The 25917-nt window shown below is 33.9% G+C and overlaps 2 protein-coding genes across 4 annotated transcripts; both read left to right on the top strand.

Moving 5' to 3' along the window:
* LOC109359880 (uncharacterized mitochondrial protein AtMg00810-like) lies at positions 248–700 on the top strand. Its single transcript, XM_019604573.1, has one exon. The coding sequence runs from the start codon at positions 248–250 to the stop codon at positions 698–700; it is 453 nt and encodes a 150-aa protein (XP_019460118.1).
* Positions 5196–19201, top strand: LOC109359324 (vacuolar amino acid transporter 1-like). Of its 3 annotated transcripts, none has more exons than XM_019603944.1 (13): positions 5196–5287; positions 5880–6088; positions 6559–6869; positions 12754–12968; positions 13069–13092; positions 14478–14658; positions 15299–15518; positions 15799–15934; positions 16462–16481; positions 17156–17301; positions 17602–17645; positions 17732–17794; positions 18846–19201. In XM_019603944.1, the coding sequence occupies exons 2-13, from the start codon at positions 5919–5921 to the stop codon at positions 18942–18944; spliced, it is 1629 nt and encodes a 542-aa protein (XP_019459489.1). In that variant the 5' UTR covers positions 5196–5287; positions 5880–5918; the 3' UTR covers positions 18945–19201. The 3 variants fall into 3 exon arrangements, with proteins under 3 accessions (XP_019459489.1, XP_019459490.1, XP_019459488.1); XM_019603945.1 differs by lacking the exon at positions 5196–5287 and adding an exon at positions 5617–5686; XM_019603943.1 differs by lacking the exon at positions 5196–5287 and having other exon boundaries at positions 5755–6088.

Here is a 25917-nt window from a genome sequence, read left to right as displayed (position 1 = left end):
TCACAATTGGCATTTGAAACATTTGGATGTCAACAATGCTTTCCTTCATGGTGATTTGAAGGAAGAGGTTCACATGCTCACCCCTCCTGGTCTTTCCTCTCAGTCTCCATCACAAGTCTGTAAATTACAGAAATCCTTTTATGGTCTCAAGTAAGTAGGCAGAGAATGGTTTTAAAAGCTGTCTAATTTTCTCACTCAACATCGTTATGCAAAATCTGAAAATGATTACCCACTCTTCACAAAGCACATGCTTTCAGGACTCATAGCCATCATAATTGTTTATGTGGATGACATTATTCTTGCTGGCAATCACCTTCAAGAACTTAATTCAATTAAACATCTACTAGATTCTTCTTTCAAAATAAAAGACCTTGGTGACCTTAGATTCTTCTTAGGTTTTGAAATTGCTAGACAACAATCAGGGATCTCAATCAACCAAAGAAAATATGCATTGGAGCTGGTTTCAGATGTTGGGTTGCTAAGATGTAAGCCTTCAAAAACTCCTATGACCTTTGGCACTCACTTACACCAAGATCCTAGTCCCCTCTACTCTGATGCTCCTACTTATAGGAGGCTCATTGGGAGACTCATCTATCTCACCAATACAAGACCAGACATCACCTTTGTGATCAATCAACTTGCTCAGTTCATGGGCACACCAACAACTACTCATCACAATGCAGCACTCAAAGTCCTTTGATATCTCAAAGGAAATCCAGCCTTGGGTTTGTTCTTTCCTTCCACTTCACACATTCACCTCAAGGACTATAGTGATAGTGATTGGGCATATTTCCCTAACACAAGGAGATCAGTAACTGGGTATTGTATCTAATTGGGAAAGTCACTCATTTCTTGGAAATCAAAAAATCAAAAGACTCTGGCTAGAAGCTCATGTGAGGCCGAATATAGGGCCATGGCCACCACAACCTGTAAAATAAAATGGCTTACTTATCTACTACATGATTTGCACATTCAATCCACTCATCCTCCCACTCTTTATTGTGACAACCAATCAGCAATTCATATTGCTTCAAACCTAGTGTTTCATGAACGTACAAAACATATTGAGCTGGATTGCCATACTGTGAGAGAAGCTTGTCTCTAGAAGACTCTAAAACTCATGCCTATCTCAACCAAGTTGCAATTGGCAGATTCTCTCACAAAGCCTCTTGGAGTCAAAGATTATTCTGCAATTCATCTCAAGTTGGGTCTCATAAACCTATGTGCTCCATCTTGTGGGGAGGTATTAGCCAAAACGAGTTCAATTGATGCATCTATGCATCTCAAAACAGAGCAACATAGACCTTGAATTAATGCAGGCAGAGGCAGAGCACATAGCAAGCCCTGATGCCTTACACATACAACAACTCTCCTAGCCAATGCAACTAACATCTCTTTCCTTTATGCTTTCTTTATTTTTGCACGTGTTTTTTGTGCCCTTCCTTCTTTTAGTTAGTTAGTTGCTAGGTGGTTATTCATAGCTTCTATAAATAGTTTTTTCCTTTGTTAGTGAAACTTAAGCTTTTCATTCATTCTTCACAAATCAATAAGATTCTTCAAGAGGTTATTCATTTCTTCTTTTTCACTCATTCTTCTTTCAACGAATCTCATAATCACCTTCTCAATCTCACCTCATCCTTTTCTTATACATACCACCCCACAAACCAGGAGCTCTTCCAAACCGTGTTAAATCCGATCTAACTAGGTCAGACCGGTAGAACCAGAAATAACCCGATCGATTAAACCGGTGGGTCTAACTCCAATTAAAAAAATATCTAAAATAGTAAACACACAAAAGTGTCACAAAATCACAACTCACTCACTACTCATATAGAACTTGTAGAATACCTAGCCGTCAAAAGAACCACCATCTAGCTTGTCGTTGCTCTCGTCATCATTGGTAAGTCGTTTGCAATCTTCAGTTTGCACTATGGGTTTAAGAGTTGAAACAATGAAAGTATGAGATGAAGAAGAAGGAAGTATGAATGGTGAAGCAAGCAGGAAGTATGAAACATTGATGGAAGAAGGAAGTATGAAACGTGAAAGCAAATGAGTTTGTTTTAATATAGTATAGAGTTTGTTTTCCATTGTTTTAATTTTCAATTTCATACAGCTTTCAAACGAGTATCTTTTAGGCTCTGACAACATCATTATGTAAAGTATAGACAAAAGGAAAAAGTACATCATTTTTATTTTTATTTTAATTAATTATAATATATATATATATATATATATATATTATGATGTTGTCCAGTCCGGTTGGACGGTCTTACCGGTTAGAACCTATACAGGACCTCTTCCAAATTTATATCTAGCTCGGGTTTCATAACATTGCTTACAGGATGAAGAGCTATAATCCACAAAACACACTTCTATGTCTAGAAAGTATGTTTGTAAAATTGAGATTTAATGAAGCAACTTAAATATACTAATCGACAATGTCTTGGTCATATCAGTACCTTACTAATATAACTCTATGTCTTGCAACTATACTTACAAGATGAAAATATATGAACCATTACTACATATCTATGTCTAGCAACTATGTTAACAAATTTGAGAGTTGTAAATCATTAAAATAGATCTATGTCTATTGAGTATGATAATAACATGCACAATGTGACTAATTGATGTAAGTCTATGTCTAGCAATTATACCAATACGATTAGCTATTTTATTCATAACTAGAATGATGATTTCTCCCCATATTCACAATTACAGTATCATACATCAAGGGTGTCAATCTTAAAGTAAATATTAAGCACAAAACAAATCATAAGAATCAAAACATAATGAATAAGCATAAATTTGAACCAAAGTGTATACCTGAAGTTCATATCACATTCAATCTCAACAAGGAAGAAGTTTAGATATACATTGTCATGATCACTACACAACAAGATACAAAACAGTGAAATTACACTCATAGGATAAGAAATTACCTCCTCAATGAGCATGAATTAGTTCCTCTAGTCTTTTCCCTTCTTTCTACACCTCAATTCGAGCTAAAACTAACCTAAGAACTAAGAAATATCGAGTAAGAGAAGCTATACCTGAATTGCATATATAAAATGTCCAACATGATCCATGTTTAAAGAGTCTGATTTTTGCATGATTCGTCCAGTAAATGGATTTCGTTGGGCGCAGCCTTTTGTCTAACCGGGTTCGACCTTTCAGCTAGCCAAGTTGTGTTGGGCAAAATTTTCCAAATTTTCTCAATGCATGTGATTCGCTGGGCGAATCAAGAACAACGGCGACACCAAAATTTATCCCCAATTTCACCTAGCACATAGATTTCATTGTGCTTAACTTCTTATATTTGCTAGTTTAACCTATCATAGACATTAGGTGTGGCTTCCTGGTCCTATCAAATGCGCTGGACCTAGGCTGATTTTTCCGGAAACTTGACTTTTTGTAATGATTTCTCTAGTTTTGGTCTGCACAAACCCTCTAAAAGATAAAATCTGACAGTTCACATAATATGTTAAGTTCTAGATACATTTTCTGATAATTAGACTAATCTAAGAGTTAAAGTGCCATAAAATAATAGTTCATTTATGATATTTTGATACTTAACACTCCCCATATTGAATTTTTTAAACCAAAAATATTCCTCACAATTGTCGTCCTCATTAATTAAATTTTAATTTTTAGCCTTATTAGATAAATCACGAGATCTCACACCACCAAATAAACTTCTTATTGGTTCATAAATTTTATTGAACTACTGCATAAAATTATGCAACAATTACTATGAAAAAAGGTAAAATGATTTATTTGAAGAAAAAATATATAGAATGATAATATTAAAAAAATATTTGATATAAATTATTTAATACTACCTACATATTATAGTATGATTTATATCTAAATAAAAAAAGTATATAAAATATAACTTATAAACCATTCTATTAGTCTTTTCGTTTGATCAGGGAAACCATAGAAAATGAATCTTCTAACGAAGGTTACATATCAGGTCAAGAGGAAGAAATCTATATTGTAGCTGCTCATAGTTATTTTGACCGATTTATCTTCTAATATGCTAGTTTCAATAATTCTCGTTCTTTACATTTCTTTTTAGTTGGTTTGCTTGCAGTAAGTATGTCGTTTACCACATTAAGTATTAGTACCATGACTTTCAATTTAAATTTAAATAATTTCAATTTCAATCAAAATATTGTTGATAATCAATGTTGTGTAATTAATTCTTGGACTGATATTATTATTAGTTAATCTAATCTTGGTATGGAAGTTATGCATGAACGTAATGTTCATAACTTCGCTCTAGACCTAGTTGCGGTCAAGATTCTATATATGAATGAACAATCTTTGGTCTTAAATGAGCTTTTGACACTAAAAGAGTAATATCAACAGAGTTGATGTTGCTCATTTACTTTCACTTCTTTATTTAGATTACAATTTTTAAAGTTTTATTTTATTTATATATAATAATGTTGAAATAAATCAACATTCTTTATTTCATTTTTTAAATGAATGACAATGAAGGGTTAACAATTAAAATTTAGATTATTTTACATAATATTAGAGGTAGATGTTGCCAAGTTTTAATCTAATACGACAGAATATAAATAGAGAAGAGCATGAAAATATAATTGCATCATTTTTTAACTAGTGTGTTGATGAAATGATATTAGGTTTATTAAATTCTTATAAGATTAAAGAATAATGTTTGATCACTGAGAACAACACTAGTTAATTGTGAAAACTTATTAAGGGGGACACAATACACCTAAAAGATATGCGTTTCCTCATAGATGAAACAACCACCTTAATTTAATATAAATTTGTTAAAGAAAATAAAGTCAGCATAAATGTACAACATCCTTTGGGAAATTGCACAAGCTTAATTAGAGATAATTGAGATACGTTAATTATTTCTTTAAAAAAAATAACCCTGAAATATATACCCTCTCTGTCATTTTATGATAGTTGATTCAAGTAACATCACGTACATTCATGATTTTCCTTACATATATGTACGGTTAATATTTATTGTCTTGTTCACATGTTCCAACAAATTTGCATATAAACTAAGGTAAGTACACAGTTTTTGTGAAAGTTCAAAAAGACAGCGAAAGAATGCTGTTAGAATAGTTATCTAATAGACTAATACATACACACAAAAAAGGGTTATATAGTTTTTTTGTCTCTTTCTCAGAAAAAAACATAAAAAGGAAAGAGAATATAAAAAGGTGGTGTCATTGTTTCAGATTTTGAACACCCTTTTGTCTGCATTGATTTTTTTCTTTCTCATTAACCAAATAAGGTAAAGATTTGCATGCACAATTATTATACGTTAACACATGATCCATGCCCCGAAATTTAATAATCTTAGCCATATCCTCGCTGCTTATAATGTATTAATAATTTAAATTTAAATTAATTTATCCCCATCTCAGAGATGTGATAGCTTTAATCGTGAACTGAATAATGTAATGATTTATTCATTTTTCGATCTTGGTTTTAACTTATTTGGGGACAAACCCACATGGATTTCAGGATTTCCATTCTTGATCGAAATGGAAAGTTTCTATTTTTATTATTATCCTTTTATGGGCATCGAGGGAATGCTCATTTTGGTACTTTTTAAGTATCATCATATTCACGTAGCATTTTATTAGAACTTGACCAGACCCAGAATTTTTATTTTGCAGATTTTTCTGAGGTATGATATGATTCAGGAATATGATTTATTAATATGAATCTGAAGCCTAAAAATACTAGCATGCAAAATTTTCCTTACCACGAGACTTTTCTTATGCTTTGTGATGTTTTTTGATTCTGGGTCATTTAGTTTTTGTCATAATTTATTGAAGGTAGATTTATTGAATCTTATAGAGAATAGGAAATTTTTGCAGAGTGCAATTGGTTGAGGAGGCTAAAGAGTTTGAAAGAAGATGAAGAATTCTATGTCAGATACCAGTTTCTATGTTGAGAGTGATGAAGAAGATGCAGAAAAGGAAATGCACAATGATAGGAACCATTCTGATTATTCCATTGACTCAAATGAAAATCATCCACAGAGGAAACCCAGTTCCTATAGCATGCAATGGCCTCAGAGTTATAGGTTACATTCCTCTCTCCTCTGTTCCAATTCCATTGTTTTTATGCATGTGACTCTACAATTTGTCTATCACACACTCTTTATAAAGAAACTAAGAGTTAATTTTGTTTTGGTAAAATTGTGATGTTATGTGATGTGAATATTAGATCAGTTCCAATTCATAATATCCATATTCTTTGGTTTTTCCTTTTATAAATTGAGTTGCTACATTGGGGAGGATTTTTTCCTAACCACTTTCTCTTTTAAAGTGTTGTTACTTTTTGTGTCAATCTTGAATTTTAAACTAACTTTGATGATTAACTTTAGCTACTCATGACAACAGGATCTGCTTGTAGAAATGCTGTATTTTTTTATCTCTTTGTGCTGAATAAAGCACAATGAAAAAACACCTGAAATTTTGTCACTGTCAGTGTCTTCTATGTCAAGTGCATCAACTTGAATACTACTTATCCCCTTTGAATTTAATGTTTCAGGCAATCCATTGATCTATACGGTAGTGTACCATCACCGAGTATCGGATTTCTTGGCGCTCCGTCGCTATCAACATTAGGCAGTTCTTTCATTTCTACAAGCCTGATAAGGAGGCAGCACACTGCTGAAAAACTACCACCAATAAGAAAACCTTTGTTACAACCTGAAGCAGATGAGCAACAGAGACAAAGTTCTCATGGCTTGTTGCCTCCCCTAATATCTCGGAAGTCTTCGATTCAGAAGGATGCTTCCAAGGTTTCTCATGAAATTGAGTTTGCTGGACAGTGCACTTTTGGACAAGCTGTACTGAATGGTAAGTTGTTGAACCTTGGGCTTATTTATTACAAGATGGAGTGTATGAAATTACCGACTGTACTTTATTCAGTACTGAAGCTAGATTTAAAATACGACTAATGCACAAGGCTCCCACTTGGTGAGGTTTAGGAAGGGACATGTATGCAGCTTTACCCTCATAAACAGAGATCGATCTTATGGGATTTGATCCCTTGACCTTCATGGTCAACATTCAAAAGGCAGCAATAACCTTTCCGTTGCTAGAAGACTACCTTGACATCTATACTGCATTCTATATCATATTTATTTACCTGATGAGAAATGTTGCTTTCATATAAGTTTATCATCTTTGCAAGAACCAATAAATAAATATGCTGCAATGAAATGGTTGAATAGTCTTTGTGGCTCTAACACAAAGTCAAAGACTCACTCTCCTAAAAGCATAAGCAGTAAGGGAAGGCCAAAGGAGGATTTCTATTTCTCTGACCCTTATATTTCAACCTCAGTGGCACTAAATTTTGAATCATTTGAAGCAGAACAATATGTATGTGAAAATCGATATATACGGGTTGGAGCGAGGGTATGCATATTGTTGGGAAATTCAGAACCAATCTCACTCCTTTGTGTGATGCAAAATGGGCACTTGTGGAAGCAGCAACTCTATAAAGAAAATAGAGAATAGTAGAAGAATAACACCAACAATTTTTAACATGGAAAAATCTCCTAGATGTGTGATAAGGAAATAACCACGGGATCTAGCCCAGAAAATATCTCCACTATAAAAAAGTAGGATTACAATATTTGACTCTCTTACAATGAGGATAACACTCAATCTCACCGAAGAAAGATAGAAATACAAATTCTCTCCAGTATCTCACTAGGAATACAAATCTCACACTATGTGGATATAAACTCTCTCACTTTCTCCCTATGTTGTTCTTTCTCATTTGCTTGTTGTATTTTCTTCCTCACAAGTCCCCTATATATAGTGAAGGGGATGAAGACTCCATCATAAAGACATATTGGATGATTAATTGTTGTCATACTTTTTAAGACACTTTGAAAAGTGTTACTCCAACTTTCTAAGGAATAATTCCAAGACTTTGGAATAACCATCATTGAATGTATTCAATAGTTCATCTACCAAGATTTATTGGTATTACTTCCACATCAATTAGGAAGGATTTCCAACAAATCTCTCCCTTCCTGAATTAATTGATCGGTATCATCAGTCCTGCACCTCTACAACAATCTGTTAGTTTCTTGAGTGAAACTGTTTTGGTCTATCATGTCGGAACCAATTGTCATATGTATGAATTTTCTCTAGTTGCAACTCACCATCCTCCAATGCATTTCTATCCAATGATAACGATAATCAATGTGTTTTTTCCGAGAATGAAACATATGATTCTTAGCTAGGTGAATTTCACTTTGGTTATCACAGTGCAAAACATATCTATCTTGAGTATGATCCAACTCATGCAAGATGTTTTTCATATATTTTATCTTCTTGTCAGCCTCAGATGCTGCAATATATTATGCTTCAGTTGTTAACAATGCAACACATCTTTGTAACTTGGATTGCCAAGATACAACTCCCCCTGCAAAAGTAGTTAGATAAGTTGATGTAGATTTTCTAGAATCTACATCTCCAGCCATGTCACCATCTGTGTATCCAACTAATATAGGATGTTCATTTCCAAAGCATAAACATCATTTGGAAGTTCCCCTCAGATATCACAACTCCTATTGCATGGGCAATATCTGATCTTGTACAAATCATAACATATATTAGGCTTCCTATCACAGAGGAATAAGGCATTCTGCTCATTTCTTTCCTTTCTTCATCACTAGTTGGACATTGCATTGTTGTTAACTTGAAATGTCCAGCAAGTGGAACACTAATAGGTTTTGCCTTATCCATGTTGAATCTCTTGAGAACTTTCTCAATGTAATTCTCTTGTGATAGTCATAACAATTTCTTGGAACGATCTCTGATTATCCTTATTCCAAGATCTACTTGTTTAAAGCATTCTTCAAACGAGCAATCTTGGTCTTGTCATGCCCACTGATTAACATATCATCAACATATAAGAGGAGGATAATAAAGTTTTCATATTTATACCTTTTAATGAATACACACAATGATTACCAATTATCTTCTTGAAACTGTATTTGGTCATGAAGGATTCAAACTTCTTATATCATTGTCTTGGGGCTTGTTTCCGACCATATAAACTCTTATTCATACAACACACTAAGTGTTCCTTGCCTGGTTCTTCATAACCTTCTGGTTGCACCATATAGATTTCTTCTTTGATGTCTCCATGTAAGAAAGTTGTCTTGACATCAAGTTGTTCAACTTCTAAGTGTAGGCTAGCTGTTAGACCCAATGCTACTCTTATGGAGGAATACTTCACCAGTGGTGAAAATATCTCATTAAAATCAACTCATTTCTTCTGATTGCATCCTTTCACAACAATCTGAGCTTTGTACCTTGGTCTTGAGCTTCCTTCTTCAACTTTAAGCCTATAAACCCATTTGTTTTTCAAGGCTTTCCTTCCTTTGGGCAACTGCACTAGATCATAAGTGTGGTTCTCATGTAACGAGTTCATCTCATCTTCTATAGCTTTAATCCACTCTTCTTTATCAGTTGTTTGCATAGCTTCTGAGAAGTCTTGAGATTCACCATTATCTATCAATGTGATTTATTCTTCTTCAGGATACTTTGAATAAGGTACTCTGCCACTTTCGGAGTGCCTCAGTTCAACTTGCATCTGATGCTCTACTGGCTCGAGTTCTTGATAGATTTGTGTGTCTACCACCACTTCATCTTGATCTGAATCTTCATTAATCTGGTCAAGTTCTATGTGAGCAGGATCTGCCTATTGGTCTATATGTTCTAGATCTATCTGATGATCAGGATCTGTCTGTTGAAGAATCTCCCCCCTGAATCAATGTGAACTTTAGACTTGCACTGACTTTTCTTCTGAACATCTTTGATCGTCTGATCCTTAAAGAAAACAACATCTCTGCTTCTCACAACTTTCTTGTTTATCGGATCTCATAGTCTATACCCAAATTCATCTTTTGGAGACCCAAGGTAAATACACTCCTTGGTCTTAGCATCCAGCTTCTTTCTCTCATCTTTTAGAATGTGAACGAAGGCTCTGCATCCGAATACTCTTAGGTGGTTGAAGGATGCCTTCTTATTGTATCATACTTCCTCTGGAATTTCCCGTTCAGGGGTCTTGAAGGTGTCCGATTTATGTGGTCTACTGCAGTCTTCATTGCTTCACCCTAGAAAGACTTGGAGAGATTGGCATCTTGCAACATGCATTTGATCTTTTCCTCAATTGTGTGGTTCATCCTCTTAGCTACTCCATTCAACTGAGGAGTCTTTGGTGGTGTCTTCTCCAGTCTAATATCATAAACCTTGCAATAGACTTCAAATGGACCACGATATTCTCCATCATTGTCTACTTTCAGACACTTCAACTTCTTCCCAGTCTCACGTTCTACTAGTGCATGAAACTCTTTAAATGCTGATAGTACTTGATCTTTGCTTTTCAACAAGTACACCTATACTCTTCTCGAGTGATCATCTGTGAATATGACAAAGTAGTAAGCTCGTCAAAGAGATCTTTCAAATGGTGCACAAACATCTGAATGCACCAATTCAAGTATTTCATCTCTCTGTGAGGGATTGTTTGTTCTTTGAAAATTGACTCTATGTTGTTTACCATAAAGGCAATCAGTACAAGAATCTAAAATTTGACCTTTTATACTTGGAAGGTGGTCTTTGGCGAGCATCTGAAGTGTCTTCTCACTCATGTGCCCCAATCGCCTATGTCAAAGATCTTTGGAGTCGGTAGCAACATTTGCTTCTCCAGAACAAATTCCTCCTTGCATAATGTACAAAGATCCTTCATTTGAGCCTCTAGCAATAATGAGGTTGCCTTTTGCTAGTTTCCACTTTCCAGCACCAAAGTGGCTTACAAAATCAGCATCATCCAACTTACCCATTGAGATAAGGTTAAACACATATCCGGGACTTGTCTTACCTCCTTCAATACAAGCTTTCCTCATGTGTCTGATAGCAACACAATATCACCAATTCCCGCAATCTTGCTTGTAACATGGTTTCCCATTTTCACAGTATCATAATCATTTTTCTTGTAGTTTGAGAAAAAACTTTCATGTGGACTTAGATGGAAAGAAGAGCTAAAGTCAACGATCCAAGCACAATAACCATATGCAACATTTAGGTAATTGTCTTCTCCAATAAGGACAACATCATCATCTGCGGCGACGGTTGTGGTAGACCTATGACCATTTTTCCTTGGATCAACTAAATCTTTATGGATATTTCCAGCTTCTGGTCTCTCTTCAAGGACCTGCATTCAAATTTTTTATGTCCTTATTTACTACAACAATAGCATGTTATTGATCTCATGCGAGATTGAGAGCGACCTCTGAATTTGCTTTTACTTCTTCCACGAGATCAATTCCTCCCATGAGTTTCACTTCTTCCACGTCTCTCCATAATATTTGCTTCAGAGTGGAAGGATGTACTCCGTTCTTTTCTTCTAGATTCTGCATTCAATAGATTGTCTGAAACAATGTCCATTGAGACCTTCCCATCAATGACTGAGTTGCTGAGCGTGACCACCAATGTATCCCAACTTTCAAGCAATGAACTCAGTAGCAGAAATGCTTGCAGCTCATCATTTATCTTCATATCTATCTTTGTTAATTGATTAACCATTAATGTAGTCAAGTTTCACCAGCCTTATGACAAGAGATGCTTTATTTCTACGAGTTTTCTTTTGAATAGATTCAAGTTTCGACCATAACTCATAAGCATTTGTGTATGTGGACACATGCTCAAATAAAATTCTATCAATATACTTCTGAATCATTCCAACAACTTTTCGATTCGAAAGCTCCCAATCTCTGTCACCCTTATCTTCTGCCTTGTCTTTGCAGGAAATAGGCTTATGCATATCCTTGCAATATAAAAGATCCTCCATCATGGACTTCCAATAGGAATAGTTGTCAGTTGTCAACTTGAACATATCTCCATCAGATGAGATATTAGCAGCTCCTGCCATCTTGGACTATACAAGTTAAGCACCCCGAATGAACCTGTGAGCTCGGATACCATTGTTGGGAAATTCATAACCAATTTCCCTCCTCTGCATGATGCAAAATGGGTACTTGTGGAAGCTGCAAATGTATAAAGAAAATAGAGAAGAGTAGAAGAATAAGACCAAGAATTTTTAACATGGAAAAACCTCCTCAATGTGAGAAGGAAACAACCACGGACCTAGTCTAGAAAATATCTCCACTATAGAAAATAAGATTACAATATTTACTCTCTCTTCCAAAGAAGATAACAGTCAATCCCACCGAAGAAGGATGGAAATACAAACTCTCTCTAGTATCTCACTAGGAATACAAATCTCACATTATGTGGATATAAACTCTCTCACTTTCTCTCTATGTTGTTATTTCTCACTTGCTTGTTGTATCTCTTCCTCACAAGTCCCCTATATACAGTGAAGGGGGATGAATGCTCTATCATAAAGACACAGTGGATAATTAATTGTTGTCATACTTTTCAAGATAATTTGAAAAGTGCTACTCCAACTTTCTAAGTTAGACTTCATAATTCTCAAGAGACAAATAATAATTCCAAGACTTTGGAATATCCATCATTGAATATACTCAATGGTTCATCTACCAAGATTCATTAGTTTTGCTTCCACATCAATTAGGAAGGATTCCCAACACATATTTCTTAATAGAGCCTCATAAATATAAAGTACATGAAAACATACACCATGCACTTAAAGCTAACTAAGCATGTATGCTTCATTCTCATTATTTTCCTTTTGCAGGCATAAATGCCCTCTGTGGTGTAGGAATCCTTTCAATTCCTTATGCTGTGAAAGAAGGTGGATGGGTTGGGATTGGCATGCTGTTATTATTTGCAGTTTTCTCGTTCTACACCGGGCTGCTCTTGCGTTACTGCTTGGATAGTGAACCTGGACTCGAGACATACCCTGACATTGGCCAAGCTGCTTTTGGTACAACCGGACGTGTTGCCATTTCAGTAAGTTTTCCTGTTGATCTTTAATCTTATTTGATTATGTTTGTATCTTGTCGCATTAGTCTCTAATCGCTTTTGTACTCTTTTTCATTTGTGGATGCAGATAATATTATACTCAGAATTATATGTAAGTATACTTTTACTTAGAAAGTTAGAAGTATTTCTACTGTGGTTTTGTGTTATTTGTCATAGAAAAACAAAAAAAAGATATAATCCTTAAGGGATGCCAATTTTGGTTCAACTTCTTCTTCTCATTGCTAAGCTTTTCCTTGACCTGTGTGTCTGTGTCAGTAATCTGGATGTCATAAACTGTCACCTTTGTACCGATTTTGCAAACCATCATCATTCATATGATAAGTAATATGCTTTGTGGTTAAGTTCCCTTTACTGAAGTAAGATGCTTTGAGGTTTAAGGAACCCAGATGATGCTTTTGTCTATTTTAAACCAGGAACTTTATGATTGTGGGACTAGAGTATTGAAGTTTCTAATTACTTTTTTAATGCATGCATGTTGACTACTGTTATTTCATACCACTTATCTCTAGCCTTTATTTGGGAGTTCCGAGGGAAAAGTAACTAGAGGAATCAAAGAATTAGAAAGGGAAGAGAAAAGTAAGAAAATTCTTGGACTATAAAATTTAGAAGAGAAGAGTAAATAATGTAAAAATATTTTTTTATTTTTCCTTTAAAAATAAAATAAAAAATGAGAAATAGACAATAATGTGTAATTATATAATATTACTAAAAATATTTAACTATTTTAACATTTTATCTCTAAAAAACCCTCAAATTGAGACAACAGAGATACATTTAAGAAACTTTCCAAAACTTTTCTTTCTCTTTCATCTAACTCCCAAATAAAGAAAGACTTTCCAAAATCATTCCTTCTCCTCCAAAACTCCTCTCCCAAACAAAACCTTACTGTATGTTTGTGAGTTGGGAAAAAAAGTGGGAGGAAGCCATCAAAAGAAAATGAATGGGAAGGGAATAAAAGAGAATGAGATGTATTATTTTTCTTCCCCTGGATTTTAATATGAGAAAAATGTATCTCCTTATATAAGGATATAACTTATCTCCTCTAGCTAGTAAAAATGTGACATGTGTGTTATTTTGTTTATTTTTTAAAATATTTTTATTAAAAATAATGAAACATGACACATGTCATGATTTCACTGACAGGAGGAAATGATACTCCATTCCTTTTAATATTCTCCAATATCTTCTAAAATCAGAAAACTTCAAATGACAGTCTATCATTTGCTTTCCCTCGTTTCAGAAACCTCCCTAACAAGAGGATACTTTACTTAAGTTAAAACCTTCCGTTCCTCCCCCTTCTCTATAAAAACTGACCCGGTGTCCATTTGACCCGTCCATCCCTTCATCTCACAGGTGTATTTGGCTCTCAAATCTTCCTTTTCTCTACCTTTCCTTCCAAAATGTAACTTGCATAAAGACTCTTAAAGAACTTTCCTTTGTGACAATTACTTCACCTACTAACATTCTTTCATGCAGGCTTGTTGCGTTGAATATATAATTTTGGAGTCGGACAACTTGTCTTCATTATTTCCAGATGCACACTTAAGCTTGGGTGGAATGCAGTTGAATTCACCCACTCTGTTTGCTATCATTGCCACCTTGGCTATTCTTCCTACTGTTTGGTTGCGCGATCTACGCATTCTGAGTTACATCTCTGGTAGAACCTTATTTTTTGAAAGCTAAATGCTATAATACAAGCTAAACCTTTGTTTCATCTATCTTTGGTCCTAACACTTACCATCATTTTTCTATATGAAGAATTTATCATGGTTAATTGCATCCTTTTCCTCACACTTTTGTTAAGCTAAGTTTTGTGATCTCACATTGGCTTTCTGGTCATATTTTATCAGACTATAGCATGGAAATTTAACACATTTCATGCTTCTGATTCATTCATTTATCATTTCCTTATTTAAACTACACTAGCACTTTGCATCCTTTTCTTTTTAGAGGGTTGGTTTAGTGATAGATTTTCTACATACATTCTACCTTTTTTGTTTGTTTGTAAACTTCCATCTTCACTTGTAATGGAGTTTGACTTACATAAATATCATTTCAAAGAAGAGTGTCTCAATTATATTCCGAAAACTAGAGATACTGGATCTATTTCAGAATTTTTATATACATCTTAACCACTCTCTACGCCTAAGTTAGAGGGGAGCACATATTCTATGCCAGAAACTATGTCGCTTGCTACGATTGGTTGAAAAAATATATTTAAGTTATAAGTTAATAGTTTAGTAGTATTGTTATCTATTCCAAATGATCGCTGTAACCCTTTACCATTTTTGTTCTAGCTGGTGGAGTGATTGCATCTATAGTAGTGGTTCTTTGCTTGTTCTGGGTTGGCATTCTAGATAATGTTGCTATTCCCAGCCACAGATCAACATTCAATCTTGCAACTTTCCCTGTTGCTATGGGTCTCTATGGTTACTGCTATTCCGGACATGCTGTGTTTCCAAACCTTTACACCGCCATGGCAAACCGAAACCAATTCCCTGCAGTGCTTTTAACATGGTAAACAAAGCATATTTTTTTGTTTGTTTAGCCATTAACAATATATAATTTTGCAGCCAGTTTCTGGAATCATTTGACTAAATATTAAGAAATCCTTGTCAAAATTTCAAATATATTAAGACAGTACAATTAGTTCTCTGTTAAACAAGCTAGATAGTGTGGATGTTAGGCATGAATGTCCTTAGATGTGCAATATGTTATGTTGTATAATATTTTTAGTTTCTTCAATGGAATTTATCTTTCTGAATTTATCATGCACAATGTCGAATTTTCCACGCAGTTTTGCTATTTGTACCACCATGTATGTTGGAGTTGCTGTTATGGGATACTTAATGTTTGGAGATGCTACACTCTCTCAGTACATACTTAACATGCCTCAGAGCTTAGTGTTCACCAAGATTGCCGTTTGGACTACGGTATGCTCATTCTAGGTTCTACTTAAAAATCTTTTCGTAGTAAACTACATTATGACATATCAGGCATGAATATTGAGTCTTTTTATACTTAACATGCCTCAGAGCTTAGTGTCCACCAATGATTATTGAGTTCTTCCATGTTTTATGTTTGAATAATAATTGATCACTATTCAACCTAGTGCAATTAGGTCAGGCAAGTACATCATGTAATTCAGAATATTGAAATGCAGTAATAGTTATATAGGTTACCCAGTGCCACATCAAATTACTACAATTTTCATTTACTTTGTATATAAATACTCAAATCAGGGCAGAGGTGGTACTTTTGCCAAACTACAAGTAATTTGGTCAGGGTGTTGTGTAGAAATAATATCTAGTTACTATTTACTATTTTTGTGAGAGGAGGATAACTTACTTAATGTTTTTATCTAGTTTAAGTTGTTAATTCAATCTATTTCAGCATGTTATCTATATACTTTAGACAATATAAATTTCTAACATTATTGTCTTGTACTTTTACTTTGCAGGTGGTTAATCCATTTACTAAATATCCTTTTTGTTCAAAATGAATGGTTTCATTTTGGTACTTTCAATTTGTTCCAAAGTGGTAGATACTGAATTAATTAAATAATTTTTTTCTTATTCTTTGTCAGCATATGCCTAATATTTCGTCTATCCCTAAGCATGTTCCCAACTCTTTCCCAAACCAATCACAATGAAACAAAAATAGACAAAGTCACGAATGTTTAATTTTTTAACTCATGTGACATATTATGATTGGTTTGGGACATGTCTGGGGACAGCAGATCCTTATCCTTCATTCTAAACCTATCCAGCTCTATACATTTCTGACATTGTTTTTTTTTTTTAAATTTATACGCCTAATATTTCTGACTTCAGTGACTTGTACTCCTTTTCATGTGCCAAAAATTCAAGTCGAAGGTATTTGAATGTAATGAATATGTTTTATAGCATTTTTCTGCTAAGGGTCAGTGAAAGAAACAAAGCATATTCTGAATTTGTTGCTTAAAGAACATTAACTTACATAGATTATGACCATTCATGAAAGTTCATTTATCATTTCATTATGCTTCCAGTTCCTATAACAGGAACTTAGTACACTTTTGAACTTGAAATTGATTAGGATAGATTAATGTGTTTCATTCCATATGTACTTACACTGTGAAGATGAAAAAGATGTTTCTTCTTAATTAGCACCACATATGCATTGAGCATGGCTCCGGTTGCATTGTGTATGGAGGAGCTGATACCATCAAACGATAGCAAGTTTTACGTATATTCAATCCTAATCAGAACGGCGCTAGTACTTTCAACATTCCTTGTTGGCCTGTCAATTCCCTTTTTCGGTGAGTTGCTCTTCTTGCTATCCTTATATACTAGATTAATTTTACTGCCAATGGAACTGTTTTTTCAATATTTAGTCTTTTCTGAATCTGTAACTACTTATAAAGCAAATGGAAAGAGGGAAGTATGGTTAGGATTAAGAATGAATCCGAACGATTTTATTTAAGCGAATTTTGTCGAACCGAGGTTTCTATCCTCCCACTTCCACTTCCCTCGATCCATTTGATTTATAACTTTGGCAAACCATTATACAGTTGCATTGTTGGATTATGTTAAATGAATAACATATACCTTTATTGTAGGTTTGGTGATGTCATTGATAGGATCTTTATTCACTATGTTTGTTGTAAGTTCACTTCACCTTATCTTTTTCTCACCATTATTAAGTACTGAACATAGAACTCATTTAATTGAAATCAACCTTGGTTGCAGAGCTTGATTATTCCATGTGCTTGTTTCCTAAGCATCTGGAGGGGGAAAATTTCACGCGTTCAGGTACGATGATCGCCTCCGAATGTCGTAAACTTACTCACTTTTATTATTTTATAATACCAGCTTTCAACAACCAAAGGGCTAGAATATGATTATATGAAACAACCTTGTAATGTTTCAACATAGCGATTTATATCAGTGTTTTAAATTGCTGTTGCAATCATGGTTGCGGTTACTGCAATTGTAGTCATTGCAACCGTTGCAAAGCAGATTATAGCCATTGCGGTATGAATTATTTTAAGATTAAAAAAATATTTTGAATTCAAAGCGGTTCGGTGCGGCTCGATGCAGTCGGATGCGAATCAAATGTAGTTGTATTCTAGCCCGATGCGGCCGCATTATTGTAATTCAGCATCACGCAACTATTACGATGTGGTGCGGTTGCGGTGGCCACTGCAACCGCAATATTGTAGCCTTATCATGTAATGTCATGTGAAATTTAAATTACTAGTCGACACAGATCATTGAAACACAATTCTCCCAGTTTAGTAGAGAAAAGTGAATTGGTTCTTGTATACTAATTTGTGGTTCTTTTGCGAATCGGTTCCCTATAAGATAACTGGATTTTCACATATATTTTAAGTTAAAAAGAAATAAAAAAGAGATTAATTGGTGATTTGTGTTCATTTACGTGAAAGAATTACAACAAACAAAAAATAATTTTATCATGAGGTATTTTATCTATGGTGAAACTAAAGTTGATTCAAACCTACAAATAACACTAGAAATGATTATGCAAGGAGCTATAGAAATTCTACCAAGTATACTCCTAACGTATATGTACTACCTACCAATATGATTTAAAGAATAGGGAGGGAATAAAATTAAAAATGCAAGAATAGGCATTTTTAATTGTAGCATTATGTGCTGCTGATATCAATAGTTTAATAAAACTTAAAACAAGACCTACTTGTTGTATTATATAGCAATTCTATGTTGTCAGTCATTAGATACTTTTGTTACATAGCTGAATCAATTCAAGCATTGCTTGTCTTATAGTTATTATTAACACCAATATGACTCAGCTTCCTTTGCCTTTTTCATATTTCTACAGGTATCATTTTGTATTATAGTTATGACAGTAGGTATTGCAGCATCTGCTATTGGAACATACTCAGCCATCTCTGCAATTATTGATAATTTGAGAGGATGAAGGTTTCAAGCCTAAATCCTGGACTGAGATGTGGCAGATATTATCTTTGAAGAATCCACATCATCTTTTATTCTATAAATTATATTTCCCTTCCCCAACTTTGAGTCAAATTTTCACTGTAGTAGCTTCTCAACATTGTTGTTGTTATTATGGTTTTGTTACTGATTTTAAAATGATGGGTTTTCTCATGTTTGAAGCATGATGGGCAATGTTAATCATGTTAAATATATTTGGATTAATGGAGCATTATCTCATTTGACATTTAATTAGAGAAATTGAGGATTATTTCTTAGAGATCAAAATTCAGATGATTTTATTATGCCTTCAAGTGTTTCTATTTATAGAGAAGTTCATACTACTTGACACAAAAAAAAAGGTTCTGCACTAATTCATGAGTGTGTATATATTAAAACGGTTGTTTTAACCTGAAGAAGCGTGATAGCCTAGTGGCCGTGGCAATGCTTGGCATAGACCAAGTTCCAGGTTTGATTTCATGCTATTGCAAATGTTTGTTTTTATTCACATTAATAATGAATAAAAAATTGACAAAACCATCCAAGCAAGATCGAACACACAACCTCAACTTCAATGCCAATAGACATAACCATTAAATCAGTTGTCATTTTGTTTCATATATCATGAAATCGAAATATGTATATACGCTTTCTGTGAATTCAGATATTTTGGAAATATCTCTCACCGAAAATAGCTTCATGAATGGAGAATATAGCTTCAAGAATGGTACATGATAATACTTTGTAGGCAAAAATTGTACACTATCAAGTATCAACCATTGAAGTTTAGAGTGATTTTAACCTTTGTTATGTACCTTAAAATTATCTTGCTCTCAGTTTTTGTTTCCAAGCTCTTATTGCCTCCACAAAATAAGGATAGCTTCCTCTGCCTCTATTATTTTTCTCTATGAAGCACGGATTCGTCAAACATTCTCACGTGTCGGTGTCTGACACGTATCCGACACGGATACGCTCGGATTCGTGAAGGATACGTATCCATAGAGTATCCAAAAATTAAAAAAATAAAATAAAATAAATAAATATTAAGACACGTATCCCATTCGTTTTCAATAAAATATATGATATATGGATTTGTTTTCAGTAAAATATAGGATATATAGATTCGTTTCCAATAAAACAGGGATAGATAGATTCTTTTCCAATAAAACAGGATAAGATAGATTCGTTTCTAATAAAACATGATAAGATAGATCCGTTTTTATTAAAATAGGATAAGATATATTTGTTATGGAGGGCAATGATTTTAGGATAGATTCATTTTCATTAAAATAAGATAAGATAGATTTGTTATGGAGGGCAACGATTTTATATTTCCATTATATTTTTTACTTTGGATATTTTGATTTACACTAATAATTTTATCATATTTTATATGTTTTTATTATTTTATACGCGTATCCTTGAATGTATCGTATCCTGTATTTTGGAAAAAATGCGTGTCGACGTATCGGATACGTATTGTACCCAACACACGTATCAGTATCCGTGCTTCATAGATTTTTCTGTTTCTTTCTTAATTGTTTTTGTTTCTCATTTCTCGTTAGGCTTTCTCTTTTTCTGTCATCAACATGGTAGCTTTGTGATGGGTGGACATCTGCTGTCCCACAATAATGTACTACTTGATGTGCCACTACTTGTGATTGGTTAGAAAAATAATTAATTATTAAAATTTTAATTTAAATATATTTTTTCAACCAATACATATTTGTTTTCTTTTATATAAAATTTTATTAGTATCACTCATTTATCATATTTTGATACATTTTAGATAGCTCCATGCAACTTACATATATGTAATCGAGATTAACTTTGATGGAGACGTATCCAACATGTTATATTTGAAGAGAATTACATTTATATTTTGTGATCCTATTACTTATGACTAAATTTTAATTAAAATTAAATTTTTAATATTCTGTCAAACTTTTATTGATTATCTCTACATAGATATGTTTCATAAGTCTTACTCTGTGTAATATGCTTCCCTCATAGCAACCATAGATCATATAAGTAGAGTGAGAGTGATCTCCAGTAATGGAGAAGAAAGTACTATGAAATAGCAAAGGAAAGTATCATACATTGACATTTATATCATTTTTATTTAAAATGAAATTACACTTTTATCCTTAAAACTCAAAGAAAAAATCATTACCCTCTATAGGATTCTCACTCATATAAGTAAGGCTCCAACTGCATGGACTTTTATTTGGTCGTGGAGCCTTCGCTAATAAAGATCATTTGTCCTCATTATTTTCTCTATTTCCTTGTCATGCATCCAATAAAAAAGTACTAGTTAATTAAAAATAAAAAAATTAAAACATAAAATAAGATTTTAATATTACTTGGGGGAAGGTTGATAGGCTAGAAACAAGAGGTTTTAGGACAATGGATCCTTATTCTTGCTAATAATGATATGACATATGTTTGAGCATAGGCCAACAAGTCATACAAATACATACTGTGAGTGGTGACTGATAACCCATTCTCATAGTATCTTTGCATTTTGCATAATCATGATGAATACCTCTCCTTCCTTTGCCGAATTATTTTGGCTTTTATTACTATATCCAGTCATGTTTAACACCATTAACTGCACTATGCATGTTCAATGCAATAAGAAGGACATGAACACACTCCTAAACTTTAAACAAGAACTCACTGATCCCTCAGGCATGTTATCCTCATGGTTACTCAACATTATGATTGTTGTGAATGGTTTGGAGTTCATTGTGACAACATTACAGGAAGAGTCATAGAGCTCAATCTCCCTTGTCATACAATTCCATCAACTTATATTGAAAGAGACGACAAATCAAATTGTCTAACAGGTGAACTTCACCTTTCTTTGCTTCATCTTGAATTTAAGAAACAATGACTTCAAGGGTATCCACCATTATAATCATAAGTGTAATGAAATGTCAAGTGTCACACCTCATCCCAATGATGAGTGTGTAAAATTCTCCAACTTCAATCATCTTGATTTATCATATAATGAAGATATTGTCATTGATAATCTCCATTGGATTTCCAATATTTCCTCTTTGGAATATCTTAATCTCAATGGTATCAATCTTCACAAGGAAATTGAATGGCTTCCTTCATTAGCCATACTCCTGTAGAGTTACACTTAGATAGTTCTCAAACTCAAAATATCTACCCACTTCTCCGGTATGCTAATTTTACATCACTTAGAGTTCTAAGTCTTTCTCAAAATTATATTGGTTCAAAGTTGCATATTTGGCTATTCAATCTTAGTTGTGATATCTCCTATATTGACCTCTCCAAAAATAATATATTTGACCAACTACCTACAAGAACTTTATCTTGGTTAAAATACATTTACTGGTCCAATTCCACCAAGTTTGAGAAATATATCTTCCTTCATTGAATTGGATCTCACTAACAATAACTTGAATGGAAGTTTTCCATCGAATCTAGGGAAACTCGTTAACTTGAAATCCTTAGGTGTTGCTGCTGTTACGTATCCATGGAAAGAACACACCTAGAAGAGGGATTGAATAGGTGTCGTGGTTACCAATTACTGCTTTTTGCACCGAAGCCCTATTCTAGAAAAGGCCTCAGCTAATCGATTAACACTCTGTCTTAATCGATTAACTCACAGAAAACAGTAAGTTGTAGAATGGCTTATTTCACAGCCACTCACCGATAATCGGATACAGATAAAACAAATTTACTAGAATAGAATTAAACTCAATATAGCACAGTTACAATATCCAAATCATGAGCAAAAAATAGGCAATATTACAACTCGAAACGTAAAGAGATTAAGGAAAGAAAAAGCCTGCAACAAGGAATTTTATCATCTTTCATTTGTGGGTCCACTTGTAAACTACATCAAGGCCTCCCCTTCTGATCTCGAGAGATTTTCTATACTAATATTGAAATAAATGTATTATTACATGCACACTTTCAATACAAAAACTTAGACGCTCCCTTCTTGAATCCAAGAACCCACTTTTTTGGTCTGACTCACCTAATCGCCTAAGAAAACCTTTCTTACAATCTAGCCCCAACCAAGAAAACGTTATAAACTCCAGACCTCTAAGTCTTGGTGAAGACTCACTGAGTCTCTTAGGTGGTAAGACACCAAGAGACGACTTCCCTTATTACAACACAAAAACAGTACAAAAAACAGAATATTATCAAGCACAATGTATATCAAAATATCACAATTGAAACTCAGCTAAAAATCCTATACAAGACTCACAAGTAAACATGAATATGTATGAGTTAATTGATGTCTAGAAACAGAGAATTTTTATCCTAGAACTCGTATAAAGAAATGCAAGAATCATGCAAGAAAAGATAGCAAAGGTTAACACATTAATCACATGCAATTGGATGACAATTAAACCCTAAACACGATACTATCTCTCACTATCTCACAATGCATTTCACATTGCCAAAATGACACAAATGAGCACGGAAAATATACAACTTGCAATTCTAAAAATGAATGATATATTGTATGGTGCATGACCTAAAAACACAGTTTATATAGAAAATCTTTCTGAGACCTAGTTAATCGATTAAATGCCCTTTTAATCTATTAACGGGCTATTGAATAATTGTTTTCAGATTTTCAGTTATCTGTTAAAACTGAATTCACGTTAATTGATTAACACCTTCCTTAATCGATTAACTGACATATTTTTCAAGCTAAATGATTAAATGGTAAACTACTTATATGTTATGCTCATCAACTATACATGTTTTACCAATATATAATGCCTAAGATGCACAAATAACATGTATGATTAATGCATGAAGATATAATAATCTAGATGGTATGTCTAATGTAAATGATTTAATTATTTTTAAGACTTATGAGAATTGCACCTAGGTTTACCTAACCTAGACTCAATATCTAAGGCACACATCTAAGACTCTAAAAATAACTCTTGTAAAAGCCTAGTCTATATATGAGACCCTTGAGTCCATGACATGTTGATTTGTTGAGTCATCTTCAAGCTTTCAATAAATCCTTATCTTCATCAAAACATAGTCAATCTAATAGTGCAACACTTTGACACTTTCAATCTCCCCCTTTTCGATGATGACAAACTCCACACTAAATCCTGTTTTGATGCATAGCTTGATGATGGTTATAGAGAATGCATGGTTGTTAATTTCAAAGTTAAAGCGCATAGCTGGACAATGGAAGCTGAATATTATTTACAACCTGCAAATTCACATCAAACAACAAAGCAACCTTTCTCCCCATTTTGACATTATCAAAAAGATAAACGAATCAGTCTCATCAAAAGTAAGAAGAGTTTTATAATGAAATCAAAACTGGAATCAATGAATTAAATTTGGGAGTTCAATTAATTAACCAGTTGAAGGAAGCTTGAACAGATGCACTTGTTTACACACAGTTAATTGATTAAGAGTATAGGTTAATCGATTAAATTGACAGAATACAGTAAATGAATAAGTTATAGGCATGAAAGGTTATATAATGATTAATTAAGCATAGAATGATCAAGCATTATTATCATAACATGTATAGATCAAGCTCAATCAAACAGAATAGATGCAGATAACCAATCATGGTCAAGTACTGTTAAACATAATTCATACTATATATGATATTGATACACATATGATATAAGCAGTATAATACAAAACCAGTAACGAATAAAGTTCAATCTCATGCATACCAAGTGATAAATGTTCTGCAAAAGTAGATAGAAACGATTACAACCCAATAAAAGCATATAGAAATATGTCACAAGAGTACAAAACAACAAAATACTTGAAATTAGCCAATAGAAGAACTAAACCAAAGGCAACCTAGGGTCTAAGGTCTTCTAATCTAAGGATGTGGAGGATGTTTTTTTTATCATCAAACTTTCATACTACTATCTCCTTGGATGAGGACTCTCAGCTTCTCAAATTCTGCACAAAACCTATCATTTTGTGCTTCGACAGTGTTTTGAACAAAGCTCCTCATAGATTGATAGTGGTTATCAATGTAGGCAACCTGACGTTCCTCAAATTGCTCCAAGTCTGTATGGTAAGAATCCTTCAAGGACTGAAAATGTAGATCCATTCTATTATTCAGCCTTTGCTCCATTGCCTCCAACTGAGCTAATCCAAAGGGTGGTACCTACAGTGCGTTTCTAGCCGACTCCCCCTGAGTTCCCGCATTATGCTGGTCCATTCCTGCCTGATCGTCATCTCTAGATAATTCCAAATCCATAGTCGTGCAATCATCTTGGTATTGCCAAGTATTCCCATACTTGTAAATACCCATCTTGTGATCAAACTTTTACCAACTAGGTGATCTTTATTAGAAGACTCCATGATGTTGGTATCATACACATCAATATGCAGATAATCGATAATCCTCGAAATGAATATACTATAGGATAACAACTTGGATTGTGATGTTGACATGCTATATATGACATTAAGAATCTTCTCAGGCCAATTAATCATAACATTTTCCTTAAAAACATACATAAACCTTAAATCATTCACAGTGGGTTGTGCATAATTTGTGTTTCTTTGAACTAAGATGTACGCTATCAGATAGTGCAATAGTCTATTTTCCACAGATAGTGACCCAACTTTTGTTAATTCTCCTTGGATACACAGATGGGGACCTCTCAAGCATGACTTGTAAACCTCAGTAGCATTGAATGAATTCTTGACCCAGTCACAATTACCAATGCTAGCACCATTGGTCGAAAAACCTCCCACATTCATGAAAACATCCTCACTCAGCTCAAACAAATTTCCGAAAACCATAGACCAATGTTTGCCATCCTTATATCTAAAGTTGACATAAAATTCTCTAACCAAAGCAGGGTAAATATTTCCCTTTAATTCTAGAAAGGTGCCAACTCCTTGAACTTGCATACCTTGCGGAAATTCAAAATTTTGTTCCGCCATCCGGGTTAAATTGGCAT

The sequence above is a fragment of the Lupinus angustifolius genome, chromosome LG11, assembly GCF_001865875.1.
Source record: "Lupinus angustifolius cultivar Tanjil chromosome LG11, LupAngTanjil_v1.0, whole genome shotgun sequence".
Classification (NCBI taxonomy): domain Eukaryota; kingdom Viridiplantae; phylum Streptophyta; class Magnoliopsida; order Fabales; family Fabaceae; genus Lupinus; species Lupinus angustifolius.
This window is presented reverse-complemented; position numbering and strand designations above follow the sequence as displayed.